Genomic DNA, 18,583 nt, shown 5'->3' with positions numbered 1-18,583 from the left:
AAGGAAAGGACACCCTAATACCGAACGGATTGGTCATTTTTCTCATCATTCAATGGGTTTAAATTAACTTGGAAAAGTCCAAGGACTCATTTGTAAATGGTAAACATTAATGGACATAAGCTCTAAATTAAAGAAAGGAAACAAACTTAGTTTTCAATTATTCAACACTGGTGGGGTTTGACAAATAAACACGCTTTGTTCCTTCCTCCATAGACTATCCACCAAATGTCTCTTAGTAATTTGTTTCTCTCACCTAAACTTCCTTTTTTATTTATAATAATAGTAATTGTCTCATGCACTTATCTAACCATCTCCTTAGTAATTTCTTCATCCACACCCCCATCTTGCTTGATTTCTCTATCTATATCTCTCTAAATTAAGAAAACATGGAAAATTACAATCAAGATTCATCATCATCATCATCTTTTTGGCAATTCAGTGATCAGCTCCGACTTGAGTCATCAAATTTTGTCAATCTCTCCCTTAATGACACAATTTGGGGGAACTCTGTTAGTACTAAAAAGCCTGAACAGAGGAGGAATTTCGATATAAGAGTTGGTGGTGATCGAACTTTTTCTTCTTCCATAAATAAGAATAACAACATCGATGGTAGCAGCTGGAACAGCAAACATAATGGTACTACTGGTGGGTCTGATTATCTTAATGGATTCAATGATGGGTGGAAGATTGGAACCAGTAGTACTTTTGGAGGAATTGGTACTAACACCAATAATAATAATCAGAAGAACCTCCTCCTCATGAATAATACTAATGTTAACATTAATGGAGGAGGAGGAGGTGGTGGTTTCAGCAAAGGTGGAGGAGTTTATTCCAAATTTGAAAACAATAACAACAACATGAGTACTACTAGGATCAACAACAACAACAATAAAAAAAAGAATGAAGTAGTTAGTCATCATGAAGGAAAGTTTTCATCATCAGCTGGAAAGAAAAACAATACTACTAATTCCACCATTAATAATAATAATAGTGTTGATAAGAGATTTAAAACACTTCCACCATCAGAATCACTTGCTAAAAATCAAAGTGTGGGTGGTTATATATTTGTATGCAACAATGATACCATGCAAGAAAACTTGCAAAGACAACTCTTTGGTCTTCCTCCAAGGTACAGAGATTCAGTTAGAGCAATCACACCAGGATTGCCTCTTTTCCTATACAACTACTCCACCCACCAACTCCATGGAATTTTTGAGGCTTCAAGCTTTGGAGGCACTAACATTGATCCATCTGCTTGGGAAGACAAAAAATGTCCAGGCGAATCTCGCTTCCCTGCTCAGGTAATTAATTAATACTAGTACTACTTGACTTCTTCATCTCTGATATGATCATCTTGGCCTTCAAAGGTTCTTATTTGCTTCATAATTCCCATGGGACAACTAAAAATCTCTCACATGACCTTTTTCATTGGGGATTGTGAGAATAGTCCCACAAGGTTCTTATTAGCAACCAACCAATTGATTTTGAGTTGGATGACCACAAACTTAACAGGGATCCGCCCAGCAGGATACCTAACTTCAAAATAGTAAACTCTCAGCCAGCAGTTGTATGTGTAGATTAGTTGCATATGAGTTGTTGTTACAAACTTGTTATATGAATTTAGATTTATGACTAATTTATGGTATAATTGTTTTTATAGGTACGAGTTCTTCTGCGAAAAATATGTGAGCCATTAGAGGAGGATTCATTCAGGCCCGTTCTTCACCACTACGACGGGCCTAAATTCCGCTTGGAGCTCAACGTACCAGAGGTACAGTACTTATATTTAGAAAGTAATTAAAGAATTGATCCCCCAAAACAAGAGCTTTTTAGTGATAAACTAACACGTTACTGCGGTTGTTAATAATTTTCAGGCACTAGCACTATTGGACATTTTTGCAGAGAAGAGTACATAGAGAGGAGATTCTACATAAAGCAAGCAAAACTAGAGTAGAAGTCCAACTACAGATTGATTATAAAACTATCTCTCTCTCTCTCTCTCTCTATATATATATATACATCCCTCCCTCCCTCCCTCCCTCCCTATATGTATAATTATTATTTAGTACCTTACAAGTATATTGAATGTGAAATCTCCATTTCAAATTCTGATTCATCTTGAAAGCTGAAAGCAACATACTGAACAACTAAAATTACATATACAATTATTTCAAATTTTGGATTACACAGAAAAAACAAACATTCTTTTACAGTTTTAGGGCTATCCCCTAGTCTCAAATATGTGAAGGGCTTGAGTTCACAACCTCATCGTCTACAACCACGTGTTTGCAGATTACACAAGCTCCTGCCTCATCTAAACATTTTTTTCTTAAGAAAAATTTTCATCCCCTCTTGTTCTACATCACTCTAAAGTTGAAAAAGATGCACCAACCAATGCCACTTTTTCATCCCCTCTTGTTCTTCATATCACATATTGTTAGTACTGGGTGGCCTTCATTTCATTACCATACGAAACAACCCCTTGGTTCTGCTAGTACGGTATGTTTGGGTTCGTCATTAGAACCCAAACACGGTTCATTTTCATAGCCACTCTTTTCTTCTTTCACTCAAATTTGTCATTACCAACGGATTTGGAAGCAAGTTTACGACTTGTCTCTTTGCAACCACAATAATACAAATTTTATTTGTACAACATTTCTATATTTTCCGACAAACAATGAGATCTCAAATTCAGGTCCATGCCTGGCGTAGTCTCCAAAAAAATATCTCAATCACCGAAAACTCTTCAAAAAATTATAAAAAAAAGAAGAAGAAGGTAGATAATATTTTTATTTACCTAGTTTTGAATAAAATGATGATGCAATGAATTTGTAATCAAAATTAAAATAGAGAACAAATAGAGAGCATAGTAGCAGAGGAATCTACAGAAAAGCCAAATGGATATGCATCGGGTATCGTTCACAAAACGTCGTTACCTCCTAATATTTTAAGTTAGTTATGTCAGTTAATTCTATTCTATTACTTGCCTCCTCGGATCACTTATATTTTGATACCTTCCAACGGTCTACATTTAATTCAAATCCTTTTTAGAAAAAATTTCAAACACCAACTTTTGTCTCCATCTTTACCCATTGCACCTCGTGATTCCTTTCTTCTCCAAAATCTACCCTATATTATATATATACAAGAGGACTCTTCTTTTCACACTTCCAAGGTCGTATTATAGAAATTGTGATGGGTAATTGCTCTCTAAAAGGAATAGCCGGGAACATTAGTGATCCGATCCGTATAATGACGGATTCAGGCGGAACCGTAGAGTTTCAAGGTCCGACTCAAGTTAGCAATGTTGTCAACGGTTACCCGGGGTACGGTGTTTTTCGTGAAGGACATTTAACGTCTCCGTTATTCCACCATGAACAACTTTTTAGTAGCCAATTATATTATCTTCTTCCATTAGAAAAAGAAGAAGAAGAAGAAGAAGAAGCAAAGAAGAAGGAAACTCATGTGATTCAAAAACCCAAAAATGAAGAAGAAATGGGTAAAAGGAAATCAAATGTTGTTGGAGGGGCGGCCGGGATGGATAGATCTTCATTTAGCAGGGTGTCATCGGCGAATAAGACAGACTTGGAGAAGATTTCTTCAACGGCGGTGGAAGTTTTACCGTCTTTGGGGAATGGAGTTTGGAGAGTGAAGATGGTGATTGATACAAAACAATTGGAGGAAATATTAAGAGAGCAAGTAAATGTAGGAGAATTGATTGAGAAGATGAGAGAAATTGCAAGTTCATCATCATCAAGTAGTAATAATAATGTTACTACTACTACTCCAAGGAGGAGGAGTTGGAGGCCTAGTTTTTCAAGTGTATTTAAGGTCTCCCCTGCTGATTTCAAGTACTTGAAATCTGAGTCATGAAGATCTGTCAAACTTCTTGACATTGGAAATTTTGGGCTTCACTTGGTACTATATGATCTTGCATTGGTGGTCATCTTGATTATTAATCGAGTTTTTTTTGTTTTGATGGTTCTGTTTTTTTTCTAGTTATTGTCTGTTTTGTGTTTTCAAATCCCATTATATATGAAGCCTATTTGTATATAATGTTGTATTGTTGAGGCTAATCTGGCTGCATCATAGAAATATGGACAAGGAAAAAAAAATAGAACAGGAAAATGGTAGCAATTTCATTTTTTCGAGCTCAAGCTCATACAAAGTTCATGGCATCAAAATCTAGTCATTATGATATGTTCTTGGTTATGTCAGTTTAGTCTCACTTTCTATACCTCTCTCACTTTTATGTAGGCTCAACTTTGCTGGTAAGAACATGAATGGAAATGTTGGCGGTGGTATGTGGTTTCTATTCATTTTCTTCCGATTGATATCATTAAATGATTACATCAATGAAAAATTTTCTTTCGCAAAACAGAACTGATTGAATGTGTGAAAAAAAAGGTTGAAATTATACCGGAATCTCATGTAGTCGATTAGACTTGACTTCTCCGTTTTTCTCTAAGTAGACCATCCCAATCTAATTTTGGGCCCCGGACCACTTCAGGCATTCTTTCACCTCTCTATGCAAAATATAAGAGTGAATATTAAATTAGGACTAAACAAACCTATTACACTCACAAGTATTGTATCTAAAAGCTGAGACTTTAACAAAAAAAAAAAAAGTATATTCAAAGGTAAGAAAGTCGTAAAAGCAAAGATATTGATAATTGAAAAAGGGTAGGAGGAAGAAAAACAAGTCAAATTCTGAGTAGAAGTGTTATGTGGATTGTCGTGATTCGTGCTTGTGACGATTCTTGGTCTACTAAATGGAGTAGTGATTACAACTCTTGTGATCATTACCTTGGAAAAGTGTAGGGACTTGTTTGCAAATATTGTTCTTCTTGTTGTATCTCAAAGGGTTTAGGGCTTTTCATCTTTATGAACCAAATCATTTTCCCTCTTCTATTTCTCTCCAATTCCTATCATCATAAAACCATTCTTCTCTCTAAACTACATATTCCTCTTCATGGAGATAACCCACCTTCTTCCTACAATTTCTCTTACTAGTTTTCCCTTCTCAAATCGATTTAAAATTAATCCATTAAGGAGGAGGACTCACCCCAAATTTCCTCCTCCTCCTCTTCTTCAGAGAAGGTCATTTTCCATCTCATATTCCTTCCGTACAGATCCGAACCTCCAAATTTCCAGGCAACGATCGAAGCGTCGGAACTCATTGAGGAAGAAGCTTGAACAAGAAAAGGTACTTCGAAAACCTAAATTAGAGTCGAATAATTTTCAGAACCCTGTTGATGAAATTGAGTCGAATAATTTAATAATAGTAGATAGTAGTAGTAGTAGTAGTAGTTCGACTATTAAAAGTGAAAATGAAAGACCTATAGTAGTAGGTGATTCTGTTTTATGGAATGAATTAGAGAATTGGGCTGATCAATATAAAACTGAAGTTGATTATTGGGGCATTGGTTCAGCTCCCATTTTTACAGTTTTTCAAGATTCCAATGGAACTATTAAAAGTGTTTCCTTTAAGGAAGATGAGATCTTGAGAAGAAGTGGGATTGAACCATTGTTGTTTAGGAAACAACAACTTGAAGGTGAGGATTTAATGGTCAAGGTGGTGAATTCAAAGCTTTCTCGTGCAAAGAGTTTAGCTCGAGAGATTGAGACAGGAGAATATAAGATTCCCAAGAATAGTACAATTACCGAGTTTGTGGTTGCAGGTAAACAATCTGGATTCACTAATGCCATTCCTCCTTCTGTTACTATCCAACCCAATATCGTCTTGAAGTTGTCAAGAATCGGTATTGCAATGGTATGTGGTTGGTTTGTTTATGGGATGGTGAAGAAGATACTATTCGGTGGTGATAATGAGGTGGAATTGAATAGAGAGGAGAAAGAAATGCTGAGGAGAAAGATGAAATCAAGAATGGAGCAAGAGAAGATGAAGAAAGGTGCAGTTGAAGTTATTCCTCGTGCTTCCGAGTCACTAATGGAGCCAACTGAGAGGCCTCTATTGGATAAACAAGAGTTAATGAACAAAATTATGAAAGCAAAGGATTCAGCTAATAGGGTAACTTCAGTTGAATCTGCAGATAGCATAGCGGCTACGTCCAGAGATTTCGATGATAAAATTGAGGAGATCAAAGTAATGGCAAGGAAAGCCAGAGAACTTGAGCGACAAGAAAAATCCCGACTCGATGAGAATAAAGGAGATGAGATTGATGAATTTCCCAGTCATATGGAAGAAAAGAGACTGCGGAAAGATACAAGTTCGCTGTTTCTTAGTAATCTGATAAATGAGGACTCAGGGAAATCCATGGACATCACTCAAACCATCAACCCTCCACCTTTAGATGTTTCTTTCACAGCGAATACCGAATTCGTTCTTGAAGCATCACCCGGAGATCCCAAAAGAGACAGTGACCCTGGAGTTCCTAAATTAAGTTCGAGCACGGAAGATCAAAAAGATGTGTGGGACAATGTATATTCAACCAGTAATGTTAGTAGTAACGCCATACCTCTAGAGAGGGCAGATGAGGATAAGAAATTCAGAACCCATGTATCAAGTTCAGATGTTATTAGACCTCCAGAACACGAGGAAGTTAATGAGAAGGCACAACAGAAACATGAAGAGCAAAATATGCATGAAACTTCCATGTTTGAAAAGACCTCAGATGCGAATTCCAGGATAAATTCCTTTGAAAATTCTGCTCCGAAGAGACCTAAGTTGAATGGTAATTCCTTAAGCCCTATTTCGAGCAAGGTTGACGATGATGAAGATTATGACGAAAATGATGGAGTGGACAATCTTCAGAGTCCCCAAACTTCCAGAGTTTATAAGCGTATTGACCCAAGTGCAGAGTCTGTACCAGTTATCGCCAAGGAGAGTTGGATGGAGAAAAACTTTCAGGAGTTTGAGCCCATAGTTAAGAAGATTGGAGTTGGTTTTAGGGAAAACTACATGGTTGCAAAAGAGAAGGTGCAGGAGGAGTTAAACTTAAAACCCGAGATAACTTTACCAGTATCTGATGAAGACAATGATGAACTTGAATGGATGAAGAATGATGGTCTTAGAGAAATTGTATTTCAAGTCCGAGAAAATGAGTTGATGGGACGTGACCCATTTCACATGATGGATGCTGCAGACAAGCGTGCATTTTTTGAGGGTCTTGAGAAGAAAGTTGAGAAACAAAATATGGAGCTGTCAAATTTGCATGAGTACATACATTCAAGAGTCGAGAATTTGGATTATGGAGCAGGTATTGGTTCTTTATAATAATTACCTTATACATCCGTTCGTAATGAAAAATTTGGCAAATCGATAATTGTTTAATTAATACTTGGAGCAAAAAGAACTCATCTTCTTAAGTTTTTCTGTCTGTTATTAGGTTCAAAGTCTTAACTTTGAGCATGCTATGTGTGAAATTGTGTATGATACTAACATACTTCATTTTATTCCCTAGATGGTATAAGCTTGTATGACCCACCAGAGAAAATTATACCTCGTTGGAAAGGTCCATCTGTGGATAAAAATCCTGAAATATTCAATAACTTTGTACAAGAAAACAAGGAGTTTTTTGCTGAAAGCATGGGAATCTCATCTCTTCTGAGTAAACCTGACACTTCTGAGAAATCAGGCAAACCCCCAGCCAACAGTACTTCCTCGCCAGTTAACGACCTGAGGAAGACATCTCACGAGGGGGCTTCCATGAATTCTAAAACTGTTATAGATTGCAGTGATGGTTCTAGTAGAGCTGCTAAGAAATCAGGGAAAGAATACTGGCAGCACACCAAAAAATGGTCCCGGGAGTTCTTGGAAGCTTATAATGCAGAGGCTGATCCAGAGGTTAAATCAATTATGAAGGATATGGGAAAGGATTTGGATCGATGGATCACTGATAAAGAAGTCAAGGAAACGGCTGACTTAATGACCAAAATACCAGAAAAACAAAGGAAATATATAGAAAAGAAGCTTGACAAGCTAAAAAGAGAGATGGAGTTGTTTGGGCCACAAGCTGTAGTCAGTAAGTACCGAGAATATGCAGAGGAAAAGGAGGAAGATTATCTGTGGTGGCTAGATCTTCCTCATGTACTGGTAAATATCAATTTTTTTGTATTTCATTCCCTCATTTTAATAGTCATTTGTTTCAGGGAATACTGACCATTTAATCGTGCTTTTCTACTTCCTTTAGCCATATCTGTATACCAAAGATTATAAGACCTACCCTTCCGAATATATACTTTTATATTTTAAATAAGAAGTATTAGATTAGGTCGAAATTGGAGTAAATCCTTTCGTAAGGCAGCATGTGGCCAAAGTTTCACATATCCTAGTACCAGTCGTTACCGCTCTCCATTCATAAATTATATCCATGAACAGTGAAGGATGTAAGTTATTTCAGTTCACCCCTAGTTATTTGCATAGTTACTCGATACCAAGCGGAGCGTAGGTAGTATATTTTTTTTTTTCTTCTGAGGAATTCCCTCCTCCCTCCCGTTACCTAAGAGTCTATTTTAACTTCACCAGTTGAATGATTTTCTTATCTCTATGGTTGCAGTGCATTGAACTATACACAAGTGACGAAAGTGGCGAACGAGTGGGATTTTATTCCTTAGAGATGGCTGCAGATCTTGAAATAGAGCCAAAGCCGCACCATGTGATTACTTTTGAAGACCCTCAAGATTCAAAGAATTTTTGCTACATCATACAGGCACATATGGAAATGCTTGGAAATGGGAATGCCTTTGTTGTTCCGAGGCCTCCCAAGGTAAATGAATATATATTTTTTTTAATCCGAATATTAAGTTCTGGTTGTCATTCACATTTTTATGGCCATATAACAGGAGATGTTTCTTTCTCTTCTTCAGTATACATTTTTAGAATCATTCTCTACTGCTGTCGTATATTGAATAGGCTTCTTGAAGCTTGTGATTGTCTGATTGATGAGAAGCCTCCCTGAAATGTGTCTGTGGATTTGTTGCAGGATGCATATCGGGAAGCCCAAGCAAATGGTTTTGGTGTGACTGTAATCAGGAAAAGGGAACTTGCACTTAATGTGGATCAAACGTTAGAAGAGGTGGAGGAACAAATCTCAGAGATCGGAAGCAAAGTATATCACGATGCAATCATGCGAGAGCGTGGTGTTGATATACGCACGTTAATGAAGGGTGTGTTTGGCTCCCGAAAACGAGCAGAGAGGAGGTAAATTCTTATATCTTGGAGAAGAAAATTACTACTCCTACTTATTTCATATTCAATATAGTTTGAAGTAGTATCGGGAAAATGAAGAGATAAAATTAGTGAAAGTGAATGATTATTTAAATGTGCAGAAGAAGAAGAAGGTCAAAGGGGGGTGGGGAAGCTGAAAAAGCCACCAAGGAGCTGAAAGAAATGTAAGTCTATCTATCCTCCCTCAAAATACAAGCTGCTGCTGCTGCTGCACAAATAACAAAAAATGTGTACTTTGAAATGAGCCTTTATATGACTTTTGGTTTGAGTAAGTAATTTTTACTACTTAAAAAGAGAATGAAGCGGCGGGTTACCACCAATCCACTGTATGACCAAAAAAAAAAAAAAAAAAAGTTCACACATACGATGACGAGGCTGTGTCTGTCTCTCAAGTATGACAAAACAATATAACAAAAAAGAATCTCCTTCCATCTTATCAATCTATACCCCCCCCTCCTACGGCCCTACCTAGTCTCGGCTCCCTCTCTCCTCCCAAATAATAAAACAATAATAATAATAATATAGCAACCAACGGTAACTAATAAAAGATAATCCAATCACCTAAGTTGCTTTTAAAATACTAACGCGGTGCACCACCGACCACTGACACCTTGACGCATAGATGTATGTTATGTGTCCCACTTGTATCTTATTATCTCAAAACGTCCGATTATATATTACAAAATCAACCCATTCCATGTATTCCATCTCGGAAGGATGGAGGGGGTATACAACGAAAGAAGCGTCGAGGGGAGGGGCGGTTCTCCTTATCTTATCCAGCAAAACACGTCCTTAGAAAAGAAAATCAGGCTCGGCAGAGAAATGTAAAAGTTGAATCGCAGGTTCCTAGATAACAAAGGCGCACAGTAAATGGGTGCGTTGACTCAGTCTAAGAAGCATGGCGACGATTGAGCGTTCTCTCCGACACGAACAACTGGCCTCCCCAGAAGGACTTAAGGACAAATGACCAAGCCTAGGTCATCTAGTCTTTTTCAATTTGAAATTCAATTTTATGTAATGGCTATACAATAGGATTCTAATGTCATATAAGTCAGTCTATATTACTTAAATTCATATATATATTTACATTTCAATAGTTTTCTAGAAAAATAAGAATTGACAGATGTATTATAACATTGTTCACTTCCTTGTTTTTTTTTGAGTTATTTCTCAAATGGCCCCTAACTTTGTGACCAGCTTCCTGCCTAGCCCCCTACTTTAGCAAAACTACCCATATGGCCTCTTTTTTCAATTATCTTTAACTTTCCGTTACTCTCTCTCTCTTCCATCTCGTTTTCTTTCTCTGCCACATCATTTGAGACGCCACATCATCGTTTTCACCGACAGGGGTCGCCGGCCGGCTAAATTTCCTGTCGGCGACCTTCATAGGGAGAGATTTCTCTTGGGACTGAAATAGAAAATATATTTTACCGGAGAGGAAAGAAATGGCTGAAGATTGTCCAATCTAGAGAGAGGATGCCGAGAATGGAAATAGGGAGATTTGTGAAGATGGAAAGATTGAGAGAGGCTGGTTTAGGTTGTGTATAAAGAAAACAGAGAGAGGATCATGAAAGGGATCTCTTGGCTGAAAAAAAAAAAAGAAACAGAGACCATCTTCTATCCCTTCGCCGCAGTGTTTAGAGAGAGAGAGAGAGAGGAGAGAATTAAAAAAAATATTTGTTTTTAGAGAGAGAGAAGAGAGAAAAAAAAGTTTGAAGGTCGCCGACCGGAAATTTGACCGACCGGCGACCCCTGCCGGTGAAAACGATGATGTGGCGTGCTCAAATGATGTAGTAGAGAGAGAAAATGAGATGGAGGAAAGAGAGTAACGGAAAGTTAAAGATAACTTAAAAAGAGGCCATATGGGTATTTTTGCTAAAATAGGAGGCCAGGCAGGAAGTTGGTCACAAAATTGGGGGCCATTTAGAAAATAACCCTTTCTTTTTGTTGAATTCACTCACTTCACTTCGTTATTGAGGAGAATCATTCAATGAATTTGTTTAATTAAAATAATTCTTATTATTTTTAATAAGAAAACTCCATAATAATCAAGTATGCATGACTCATGAGTCATGGGGGTGGGGTACATTAATTAATTAAGAAAACATCATCTTTACTTTTGTAGGAGATATTGATAAATCATTTTTTTTTTTTGCTTGAATAATAATAATACTAGTAAACTCTTTTCCTTATTATTAAAGTCTCCCTCCTCCTGATCTGCCACACTCCTGATCCTGGATGAGTAGTAAGTAGTTTAGCAGCTAGTCCTCCTCGCTCTACGAAAGGTTCATTGTATGTGACAAAAAACGAAGAATCAATGAATTATTAGCATGTAATTTGGATTTTCAACTACTCTGTACAAAAGGTAGTAATTAAGCGACGTTGATGAGGAGTTAATTAAGTTTACTTAATGCATATTTTAGGGTTCATAACACCATACGTAACAATGCATTATCTTTAGTCTTTGACAGAAAAAAAGAAAGAAAAACTCGATCAATCCTTCACATTCACGGGCATGTATTTGGTTCATATGGGGTCTCTCTATACTTTAACTATCACAAATTTTAACATGTATCTACTTATATTATAATAAGTTTTGTATCGGATTCTTTGTGACCGTTGTTGCTCTTCTGATTCACAACGCATCGCTCCTGAGGGTGATGGCTAAGCTATCTTGGAATATGCATGCTTAAGATAAGGGTTACGTTTCAGAGTTTTTTTTTCCCATTAAGGGCCAATTCTCAAAACATGGAGTTATGTATAGGAGGAGGTTTTACATCATTAGACCAAGCAATATTATTATTATTATTATTATTATTATCATTCATCTAAAGTCATTTCTTGAATAATGGGTTTGTCAGAAACATAATTGTTGGTTGCACGTTCATCTACCATTTTTTTTTTTTTAATTTATGTCAAGGATTTATTTAACTTATTCTCTAATTAGATCTTGATTTAGATATCCAAGTGATGATCTCTATCTACTTGAGATATAAATATACAAAATAAATTCATATCAGTTTCGTTATTCAGTTTCGCTATTCAGTTTCTTTTATTTATCAAGTGCACTCTAAATTAATACGAAGAAAATTTGTCTTAACACATTCCCCTAAAGCCACAGTCTTTGAGGCACATCTTCATAGTATGTTAGTATTTACAGATGAAATAAAATTATTTGTTTCACAAAAACGAAACGGTGTCATATATAACGAATTCGGTTGATTTTTAAAAATCAACTACGGTAGTCATTACATGATATTGATACATCATGAAAAGGTACATCATGATTCATGAAAAGGTACATCATGATTCATGAATTGAATAAGCACTATAACCGTCTGATTTAATTCCTTTTAAGGTCATCTTAAAAGTCTAACTAAATTACTTTAGTGCTTTCAAAAAAAAAAAAATACTTTATTTATATTGAATTCAATAAATTCTGGATTTGCGCTTCTACGAGATCAAACCTAGGACCTCCGTATTGCGAAGTGATTGTCCGACCACTGCACTAAGAGGTAGTAGACATATAGCGGGTACGTTAAGTATCACTGGAAAAGTTATATTATAAAATAGTAAAGTTACATTATAAAAATATGAAGATGTTAATCCACCTCTGTTAGTGAAAAGTTAAGTATGAGGGTCTTTGCAACAAAATAAAAATTATGAGGGTCGTAAATGGAAATAATTTGTCTATAAATATAGGCCAACGTTTACTTTAACACTCTTCTTTTCTCTTTCATTTCTATTTCTTCAGAGAGAGAAAAAAAGTAGGGGAAAAAAATTCAGAGAAAAGAAGAAGTAAAATTAGTCAGTTTAATTTCCTTGTCAATCAACTGATCTCTCCTTCTTCTTCTTCGGTTCTTAGCTCTTTCTCTCTCCTCTTCTCTTCTGGTAAGAATTCTCTCTCTTCCTCATTACTCTCCCAATTTCCTCCTTCACTTGTATTTTCATCTTAACATTCTATCTGTAACAGTACTCTTGATTAAAGGTAGGTTTTCAATTGAAGCTTATAGAACTTTAATTATTATCAGAGGATACCCATTTCTTACTTTAGGGTTTGGGTTACTTTTGCAGAAATTCCTTTCCGGGAAGGAGATCTGCGCTTCAATAATTGAGGGCATTTTCCGAATTTGGATGTGTTCTCGAGTTTAGGACTAAAATATTTAGGTTTCAAGTTGTGGTATAAAATGAAGTTATTAGTTTAGGGTTTCAAAATTTTGAAGCTTCTTCTAGTTAGGATCCAGGATTTCTGTTTTTATCCCAAGAAAAATGTCTTCTGCTGGTGCCACTCTTAGAATTCGTCAAGAACCTGTGTTCTACCCTGGTGATACCCATGGTTCACCAGGTTCTTCTTCAAATCAACCAATCCTTATCTACCTCACCGTCGGGGGTTCTGTGATTCCGATGCTCGTCTCTGACTCTGATTCAGTCGCCTCGGTGAAATTAAGGATCCAAACATGTAAAGGTTTTGTTGTGAGGAAGCAGAAGCTAGTTTACGAAGGCCGGGAGCTTGCTCGGAACAATACCCTTGTTCGGGACTATGGAGTCACAGATGGGAATGTGCTTCACTTAGTCCTTCGGCTTTCCGATCTTCAGTTTATTACTGTTAGAACTGTTTGTGGGAAGGAATTCGAGTTTCATGTTGAGAAGAGTAAGAATGTAGGTTATGTGAAGCAACAGATTGCAAAAGAAGGGAAAGGTTTTGTCGATATCAAGGATCAAGAATTGGTTTGTGATGGAGAGAAGCTGGATGATCAGTTACTAATTGATCACATCTCTAAGAACAATGATGCTGTGGTTCACTTGTTTGTTCGAAAAACTGCAAAAGTTAGGGCTAAACCTATTGACAAAAATTTTGAGCTGTCAATAGTTGCATCAGATGAGAAAAAGGAAGAAGATGAAGTAGTTGTAGAAGACAGGGGAAGCCACCAGAAGAGTAACAGTGTTGAGCCTAAAGTTGTGGATAGAAAACTTCCTGATAGAGATTTCTGTTTGGACCCTGTAACTGTTAATCCGAAGATCAAACTATCTTCTGTGATTAAGGATATGATTAGTTCTACATTTTCTGGTTTAGAAAGAGGGAGACAACCAATTAGATCGTCTGAAGGTTCTGGAGGAGCTTATTTCATGCAGGATCCCTCAGGTCATAAGTATATAGCTGTGTTTAAACCGATTGACGAGGAGCCTATGGCTGTGAATAACCCTCAGGGGCTACCCTTGTCATTAGACGGTGAAGGGCTAAAGAGAGGAACAGTAGTTGGGGAAGGTGCATTTAGGGAAGTTGCAGCATACATTCTCGATCACCCAAGGGGTGGCCGTCGAGCATTATCAAGTAATGAACCAGGTTTTGCTGGGGTCCCACCAACAACAATGGTTAGATGCCTGCACAAAGGTTTTAATCATCCAAAGGGCTATGAGTATGCAGCTAAGAACAGTAAGATTGGATCGTTGCAGATGTTCATGAACAACAGTGGGAGTTGTGAGGATGTGGGTCCTGCTTCATTTCCTGTGGAGGAGGTGCATAAGATCTCTGTGCTAGATATACGGTTGGCAAATGCTGATCGACATGCGGGTAATATTCTCATACGCAAAGAAGAGGATGAAGGTCGAACTGTTCTGATCCCAATCGATCATGGGTACTGCTTGCCTGAAAATGTATGTTATACTTGTCCCGTATGATGCTTGTTATTATCATTTTTGTTAGTACTTCATTCCGTAATTACCTTGCGATTTATTTAACTGCAGTTTGAGGATTGCACATTTGACTGGCTTTACTGGCCCCAAGCGAAGCAACCTTACTCTTCAGAGATTATAGATTACATAAGGTCACTAGATGCTGAAGAAGATCTTGCTCTTCTGAAGTTTCACGGATGGAAAGTCCCAATTAAGATTGCTCGTACTCTTCGCATCTCCACCATGCTTCTGAAGAAAGGTGTGGAGAGAGGATTTACTCCATTCACCATTGGAAGAATCATGTGCAGAGAAACCCTGAAGAAAGAATCCATGATTGAGGAGATAATCTGTGAAGCACAGGATTCTGTTCTCCCTGGCACAAGTGAAGCTACATTCCTTGAATCGGTCTCTCAGATTATGGATCGTTGCCTCAATGAGCTCAAAGCATAAGAGCTGACACGTATGAGGTATATATATATATATATATATATATATATATATATATATATATATATATATATATATATATATATATATTATATATGTATGTATAGATGATAATATGCATATCCTAAAGTACATATGAACAATGGGTTCATCATCGGATGGACAGTTTGATGTAGTTTGCGTGGAGATTGCAACCCAGTCAGTCACCACTCTTGATGGTTGGTTACAACTGAAACTGTGTGCGACTTGCTTCTTTTTAGTTGATAGAATCTTTAGTTATCCGGAAAGGAGCTTGAGATGGTGTGTGTGCTTGTGAAGTTGTTTGTTTGTTAATGTTGGTATGAGCTATATACTTCCCTTCAATGGGATTTGAAGAGTGAAGACAAGAACCCTATTATGACCTAATTTTAGTTGGTATGTATCTATTAGGCTTCATGTTAAATACATTCAGTTGGTTTAGATTTCTACCTCAAGTCTTCTGTGTTCTTATTTGTTGAATATTTTTGTCTTTCGAAATATGGAACCCAGAACGCCTGGTCAGGGACCTTAGGTACCCACTGGTACCCGAGCCCGGCCCTATTCCATCCCCTATTCTAGCTAAATGTTCTCTTTCTCTCAGTTCTCCCTCTTATGTAATACTTGTCTCTGTACTAACCATATTGTCTTGCATCTAGGCATCAGTCCGACCTATTGGTTTAGTTCCACATGAAACGAAGTTCTTTTTTGACGTGGGTCTACTCTGAACCACCTCTGGCTTCTCCACCTAGCCAATCTAGGCGCCAAATGTACCCAAAAAAGCTTTGGGACAGATGCTATCCGCCCCACATCGTCCCAAATATTATTCGGGACGCAACTTTCAGGGACAGATTCAAACCGTCCCCAAGCTATTAGGGACGGTTTCGTCCGTCCCTACTGGCCCTATTTTTTTGTAATGGACAAGGTGCTATGTTATAACCTAGTTAACATGGAACTTTTGTTTCTCATCATCCACCACCCTTCTCCATGATGTCTCATTCTATTATTCCTCACCGACTTTGTCTGGTCATGGAGACTCTTCTCCGGCACACCTATCGATAGAGCTAACATCCTCTTATAATCCAGCTATAGGCGCTTATGATTTCGATCAGGCCCGCCCGGTTGTTCCGCCCATTGAGAACACCCCTACTTTGGCCGCTCCAGATTCTTAATCGTCGATCTTCCCGTTATGGGTATACCTCCATCGCCTGCTCCACTGTTAGACCATGCCGGCTCTTTTGGTGACGACACCCCCACTTTATTAAATGATCCCGCTTCCGTCACCACCCGTTACAGTTTCGGGTCGGCAAACCTGAGCTTGCCGCCCACGGGCTCGATTCGTTGATTACGATTGTTATCAGCATTCTTCCTTTTTCATAGTCTTCCACATCGGTTTCTCACCCATCACTAATTATCTCTCTGTCGATTCTTTTTCTCCTTCACATAAGATTTTCTTAGCACCCGTCGTATCAACTACTAAACCAACATCTTTCAAACAAGATATGGCCTCTTTGCATTGGCGTGAATCTATGTCTAAAGAAATCAAACGCCTTGCACTCTTACGAATCTACCCCCGGTAAACGCCTTATTGGTTGTAAGAAGGTTTACAAAATCAAATTCGATCTGATGAAACAATTGAACGTTACATAGGTCGTCTCGTTGCTAAGGGGTACAACCAAAGCGAAGGTCTCAACTACCCTTCGCCCAGTCGTTAAACTCGTAAATGTTCAGGTTCTTCTCTCTATTGCAGCTATCAAAGGATGACCTTTACATCAACTTGATGTTAATAATTTCTTTTTACAAGGCGATCTCGATGAGCAAGTCTTCATGAATTTCCACCTATTTTTTCTACCAAGGGGGAGTCCTGTGTTTGTAAATTAAATAAATCCAATTATTGTCTGAAACATGCATCACGTCAATGGTTCTCGAAATTCTCTTTTGTCCGAATTAATCATGGATTTGTCTAATCCATGTATGACTATTCTCTTTTTTACTTATTCCAACAAATCTATTCGTGTCTATGTACTTGTCTATGTTGATGACATCATCATCACAAGAAATGATACTCGTACGATTTCCACCTTAAAATCCTTCTTTCTCCGTACTTTTTCTCGGCTTAAGGATTTAGGTCGTCTTCAATATTTTTTTAGGGATTGAAGTCTTGCGCCTTTCGCAAGGCATGTTCAAATGTCAACGCAACTATGTCCTTGACATTTTATATGATTCCGGTCTCACGGCTTCACGTGTGTCCTCTTTCCCGATGGAACAAAAATAACGCTTAAATACCACTGATGGGACTCCATTACCCAATCCGCCCTTTTATCGATGCCTCATTCCTCGTCTTCTGTATTTAACGATCACCCGTCCCGATATTTGTTATGCCATTAATAACCTTATCCGATTCATGCATAACCAAACCGATATCCATCTCAATGTTGCTCATCGTGCCCTTTAGTATCTTAAAGGATCTATCGGTAAAGGAATTCTCTCCACGAACAACTTCATGCTCATCTTTGGTTGTAGGGACTCGGGTTGGGTTGGTTGTTCGTCGACTAAACGTTCAACAACATGATGTTTTACAACTGTTGGTTCTAGTCCATTCTCTAAGACATCCAAGAAACAACAAACTGTGGCTCGATCATCAGCGGATGCCGCATATTAGGCATTGGCCAGTCTTACTTGCGAGTTTCAATGGCTCAAATCCCTCTTTAAGTATATTGGCTCACTCATTCTTCACCAGCGTCGGTGTATCGTGATAACTGAGCAGCTTTACACATTGCTGACAACAAACCTATCTTTCACGGACGTATGAAACATATCGAGATAGATTGGCATTTTTGTTCGTTAAAGAATCAAATCAAAGCTCATTCTCGCTCAATACACAACGACTTCATAACAACTCGTAGACATTCTCACGGAGCTGCTTTGAGCAGAAGCTTTTCACAAGATTATTGGCAAGTTGGACATCATTCACATTTCTGCTCCAACTTGGTATCATAGATAGGCAACCCGTCATGGCACACCGACTGGGTTGGTTAGTTTAGGATGAGATTACTGTTTTCTGTCTAAAGCTACCGGCCATCTCTATTGCTTAGGATTTATATTCCAAGACCGCATCATCATCTTTATCATCAACACTATAACAGATCTCAACTTCATCCTTCAAAACTCCATTGTTAATGGTGGAAGTAGAGAGAACCTACTGACTGTAATTTTTAATTTTTTTCATTGAGATAGAGAGATGATGAAGAAAATCTA

General features: G+C 37.7%; 4 protein-coding genes across 7 annotated transcripts; all 4 read left to right on the top strand.

Moving 5' to 3' along the window:
* Positions 1 to 133: 133 nt before the first annotated feature.
* Positions 134 to 2,109, top strand: LOC147535521 (DCD domain-containing protein NRP-B-like). Its single transcript, XM_086645046.1, has 3 exons — positions 134 to 1,301; positions 1,661 to 1,771; positions 1,875 to 2,109. Exons 1-3 carry the CDS (start codon positions 387 to 389, stop codon positions 1,914 to 1,916), a joined length of 1,068 nt encoding a protein of 355 aa, XP_086501172.1. The 5' UTR covers positions 134 to 386; the 3' UTR covers positions 1,917 to 2,109.
* A 1,061-nt stretch (positions 2,110 to 3,170) lies between these two features.
* Positions 3,171 to 4,117, top strand: LOC147535520 (uncharacterized). The gene has a single exon (XM_086645047.1). The coding sequence runs from the start codon at positions 3,196 to 3,198 to the stop codon at positions 3,871 to 3,873; it is 678 nt and encodes a 225-aa protein (XP_086501173.1). The 5' UTR covers positions 3,171 to 3,195; the 3' UTR covers positions 3,874 to 4,117.
* Positions 4,118 to 4,604: 487 nt separating this feature from the next.
* On the top strand, positions 4,605 to 10,321 carry LOC147535519 (uncharacterized). Of its 4 annotated transcripts, XM_086647439.1 has the most exons (7): positions 4,832 to 5,206; positions 5,433 to 7,220; positions 7,425 to 8,056; positions 8,520 to 8,729; positions 8,946 to 9,163; positions 9,292 to 9,354; positions 10,033 to 10,321. In XM_086647439.1, the coding sequence occupies exons 2-7, from the start codon at positions 5,567 to 5,569 to the stop codon at positions 10,058 to 10,060; spliced, it is 2,805 nt and encodes a 934-aa protein (XP_086503565.1). In that variant the 5' UTR covers positions 4,832 to 5,206; positions 5,433 to 5,566; the 3' UTR covers positions 10,061 to 10,321. The 4 variants fall into 4 exon arrangements, with proteins under 4 accessions (XP_086503564.1, XP_086503563.1, XP_086503565.1 ...); XM_086647438.1 differs by having other exon boundaries at positions 4,605 to 7,220; XM_086647437.1 differs by having other exon boundaries at positions 4,605 to 7,220; positions 9,934 to 10,321.
* A 2,592-nt stretch (positions 10,322 to 12,913) lies between these two features.
* LOC147535518 (phosphatidylinositol 4-kinase gamma 4-like) lies at positions 12,914 to 15,783 on the top strand. Its single transcript, XM_086645043.1, has 3 exons — positions 12,914 to 13,081; positions 13,265 to 14,845; positions 14,936 to 15,783. The coding sequence occupies exons 2-3, from the start codon at positions 13,460 to 13,462 to the stop codon at positions 15,311 to 15,313; spliced, it is 1,764 nt and encodes a 587-aa protein (XP_086501169.1). The 5' UTR covers positions 12,914 to 13,081; positions 13,265 to 13,459; the 3' UTR covers positions 15,314 to 15,783.
* The last annotated feature ends 2,800 nt before the right edge of the window (positions 15,784 to 18,583 follow it).

Source organism: Eschscholzia californica, unplaced genomic scaffold (genome assembly GCF_041429995.1).
Source record: "Eschscholzia californica isolate CP2 unplaced genomic scaffold, dmEscCali1.0.p SCAF_6, whole genome shotgun sequence".
In the NCBI taxonomy this organism is placed as follows: Eukaryota; Viridiplantae; Streptophyta; class Magnoliopsida; order Ranunculales; family Papaveraceae; genus Eschscholzia; species Eschscholzia californica.
Note: the sequence above shows the minus strand (reverse complement) of the source record. Positions and strands in the feature narration are given on the sequence as shown.

Excerpts from the sequence above, each read along its gene's own strand:
- LOC147535521 (XM_086645046.1), top strand. The coding sequence starts at position 387 with ATGGAAAATTACAATCAAGATTCATCATCATCATCATCTTTTTGGCAA. Across the intron at positions 1,302-1,660 it reads AATCTCGCTTCCCTGCTCAG|GTACGAGTTCTTCTGCGAAA; the intron begins GTAATTAATTAA and ends TTGTTTTTATAG. Across the intron at positions 1,772-1,874 it reads TGGAGCTCAACGTACCAGAG|GCACTAGCACTATTGGACAT; the intron begins GTACAGTACTTA and ends AATAATTTTCAG.
- LOC147535520 (XM_086645047.1), top strand. The coding sequence starts at position 3,196 with ATGGGTAATTGCTCTCTAAAAGGAATAGCCGGGAACATTAGTGATCCG.
- LOC147535519 (XM_086647437.1), top strand. The coding sequence starts at position 4,973 with ATGGAGATAACCCACCTTCTTCCTACAATTTCTCTTACTAGTTTTCCC. Across the intron at positions 8,730-8,945 it reads TTGTTCCGAGGCCTCCCAAG|GATGCATATCGGGAAGCCCA; the intron begins GTAAATGAATAT and ends GATTTGTTGCAG. Across the intron at positions 9,164-9,291 it reads CGAAAACGAGCAGAGAGGAG|AAGAAGAAGAAGGTCAAAGG; the intron begins GTAAATTCTTAT and ends TTAAATGTGCAG.
- LOC147535518 (XM_086645043.1), top strand. The coding sequence starts at position 13,460 with ATGTCTTCTGCTGGTGCCACTCTTAGAATTCGTCAAGAACCTGTGTTC. Across the intron at positions 14,846-14,935 it reads GGTACTGCTTGCCTGAAAAT|TTTGAGGATTGCACATTTGA; the intron begins GTATGTTATACT and ends ATTTAACTGCAG.